Here is a 3,215-nt window from a genome sequence, read left to right on the forward strand (position 1 = left end):
ACCTTCTCTGACCTACAAAAGTAGGAGTTTCATATGTTTCAGCCTAATAATTCAGCTTTTCACTTCTAGCGCAGTGTCAGGCATCAAGTAGATGTTAAAAAATTTTGTTGATGAACAACTGACATAAACTTAGAAATAAAAGGTCTTTGCAAAATAATTATTCTTCAGCAAAAACTGATAGGTGAATGTCTTAGAAGTGAGAGGAATCAAAATACTAATGATTCACTCTTTTTTTTTTCCCTCCCAGGTTTCTGGGATGGGTATGTGGAAATAAAAGAAGGAACTCTACCCTGATCATGGATTTTGGAAAAAGATTCCTCAACACACAACGGAAAAAATAAAGTGGTGGCTCGTCCTCAGGAATGATGTCTTTTTGCCACAATAGAATTAATATTTCCTGTGTGAAAAGCAGCTGGTCAAATGATGTCCGTGCTTCCCTGTACAGTTTAATGGTGCTCATAATTCTGACCACACTGGTCGGCAATCTGATAGTTATTATTTCCATAGCGCACTTCAAGCAACTTCATACCCCAACTAATTGGCTCATTTATTCCATGGCCACTGTGGACTTTCTGCTGGGGTGCCTGGTCATGCCTTATAGCATGGTGAGATCTGTGGAGCACTGCTGGTATTTTGGAGAAGCCTTCTGTAAAATTCACACCAGCACTGACATTATGCTGAGCTCAGCATCTATTTTCCACTTGTCTTTCATTTCCATTGACCGCTACTATGCTGTGTGTGACCCACTGAGATACAAAGCCAAGATCAGTATCTTGGTTATATTTGTGATGATCTTCATTAGTTGGAGTGTCCCTGCTCTTTTTGCATTTGGAATGATCTTTCTGGAGCTAAACTTCAAAGGAGCTGAAGAGATATATTGCAAACACATTCACTGCATAGGGGGTTGCTCTGTCTTCTTTAGTAAATCATCTGGGGTACTGGCCTTTATGACTTCTTTCTATGTACCTGGATCTATTATGTTGTGCATCTATTACAGAATATATTTTATAGCTAAAGGGCAGGCAAGATCAATTAATGGTGTGAATCAGAAGCTTCAGATTGGATTGGAAGAGAAAAATGGAAGCAAAGAAAGGAAAGCTGCAAAGACACTAGGGGTTGTGATCGGAGTTTTCCTGATATGCTGGTGTCCTTTCTTTGTCTGCATGGTCATGGATCCTTTTCTGGGCTATAATATTCCACCCACCCTGAATGATGCTTTGATTTGGTTTGGCTACTTGAACTCTACTTTTAATCCTATGGTTTATGCATTCTTCTATCCCTGGTTCAGAAGAGCACTGAAGATGATTCTATTTGGTAAGATTTTCAAAAGAGGTTCATCTCAGTGTAAGTTATTTTTAGAATCAAATCCATAGAATTATTATACTTTCCTGTTTTTCACAACAGCTGGTGATCATATTTATGAACACAATGTAATCAACCACATGTACTAATTGCAGGCTCTCTTATCAATTATTTGAGCCAAAGAATGTTTAGTGAGATATGGTGCTTACATTTTGCTTCCTGTTAGGGACATAGTAAATGTGATATTGTCATTCTTACAATACATATTGAAGTTTTGCAAGACCACAATTCTAGGCCCTACATTTTAAAGACTTTTCATGCCTTTACATGAGCTGTCAAGACATTGACAGTGGCATCTTACTCAGACGTTCAGTGGTGGAAACTACGGGACTATATTTGGGGATGCAAATTAGAATTACTTTGTTATTTATTTCTGTGATATGTCTTTTTGTAAAATCAACTAAAAGTACACGTCAAATCTTATTATTGAAGAATTATTGTTATATAATTTATTTATTACTAATCCTTGTTAATATATATTCTAATTCTTAAATACTCTTGATTTTCATCATTTTAAAATAGGTCTTCCTGATTTTCATATTTATAGGAAATTCAGAAAATAAAGGAAAAATAAAAAGAAAATATATAAAAACAAATGAAAATTAAAATATCACTCAAAGCTCACTTCCTGAAAGAACTATATTGTTTAAAATTCTTAAAAGCAGCACTTTTGAGCGACTGTATAATGTTACATTGTATGGACATACAAAGATTTTTTTTAAAACCATTTCCCTACTGTTGACCACTTAGATTGTTTCAATTCCTTTTTATAAAATAATAAAAATTATATCAAGTTTCTGCCTGTTACGTGCTACTGAAGCTCATGAAAGTGTCCAGGAGGATTTCACTGTATTTCAAGGTTATTTCTGGTATGGTAGGATGTAAAATATAAGCTAGATGAAGTTAAATAAAGTCATTTGTTGGGCTCCAGGCTACACTGAAAGAGAAGCAGTTGTGCATCAAAGCAGCTCAACATGAGGAATAATAGGTGGTATAATCAGAATAGACATACCATGCCTATGCAGATGGCATTAGGAAAAGAAAAAAGAGTACAAAATGATGGTTTCAAATAAGATATCTTAATAGGGGATGAGCAAACATTCTAAATTCTAACCATTGATTAGCAACTGAGCTATTTCTCATAGATTTCACGTAGTCTGTTTCATGTTGAGTGCACTAGGGATTTGCATTTATTTCTTTAATAATAGCGACTTATGCTCATGAGTAAGTTAGGGTAAGGCAGCTAAATAAATGAAACTGACATGCACATTCCTGCATATAAATTTCTGTCCACAAGCCTGGTGATCCCCTGAGGATATGTTAGATCCATCCATCTATTACAGTCTGTTTCAGGACTAAATATTTTGTTTCATCGTCTGACTAGATTTTTGTTCTGGCACATCTTTAAAACATTATGAGTTACCTTTTCATGTAGTATATGGTAATACAAGTTTCCTCTAATCACATCTAGCTTCAAAAATTACCTTGACTTTTGTTCACCTGGGAGACTATTTTATTAAATTCTAAAAATGGAACAAAAGCATTTTGAGTTTTCTGTACCTTACCATAAGCTTCCATGGCGTTCCTCATTTGCTCCCACACATTCTTTTAAGATTATTCCTAGATATTTTACACTTAGTGTATGTGGATGTTTGCCTATTGTGAATAAATCTTTTAAAGCCATTATATTTTCTATGTAACTATTATTGCTGACATATATAAAATTTTAGCTTTTCAGTTGACTTGTGTTTTCACTGTACATGGTCATGTTATCCTCAAACAACGCTGTTTTATCTCCTTTCCAATAGCTGTAATTCTTACTTATATTCCTTGCTGTGCTCCATTAGTGGAAA

The 3,215-nt window shown here is 34.8% G+C and overlaps 1 protein-coding gene across 1 annotated transcript; it reads left to right on the forward strand.

The window, feature by feature from the left end:
• Positions 1 to 254: 254 nt before the first annotated feature.
• Positions 255 to 1,438, forward strand: TAAR1 (trace amine associated receptor 1). Its single transcript, XM_036903648.2, has one exon. It carries the CDS (start codon positions 363 to 365, stop codon positions 1,371 to 1,373), a length of 1,011 nt encoding a protein of 336 aa, XP_036759543.1. The 5' UTR covers positions 255 to 362; the 3' UTR covers positions 1,374 to 1,438.
• Positions 1,439 to 3,215: the final 1,777 nt, after the last annotated feature.

The sequence above is a fragment of the Manis pentadactyla genome, chromosome 12 (genome assembly GCF_030020395.1).
Source record: "Manis pentadactyla isolate mManPen7 chromosome 12, mManPen7.hap1, whole genome shotgun sequence".
NCBI classification, from domain to species: Eukaryota; Metazoa; Chordata; class Mammalia; order Pholidota; family Manidae; genus Manis; species Manis pentadactyla.

Coding starts and splice junctions, on each gene's coding strand:
- TAAR1 (XM_036903648.2), top strand. CDS start 363: ATGATGTCTTTTTGCCACAATAGAATTAATATTTCCTGTGTGAAAAGC.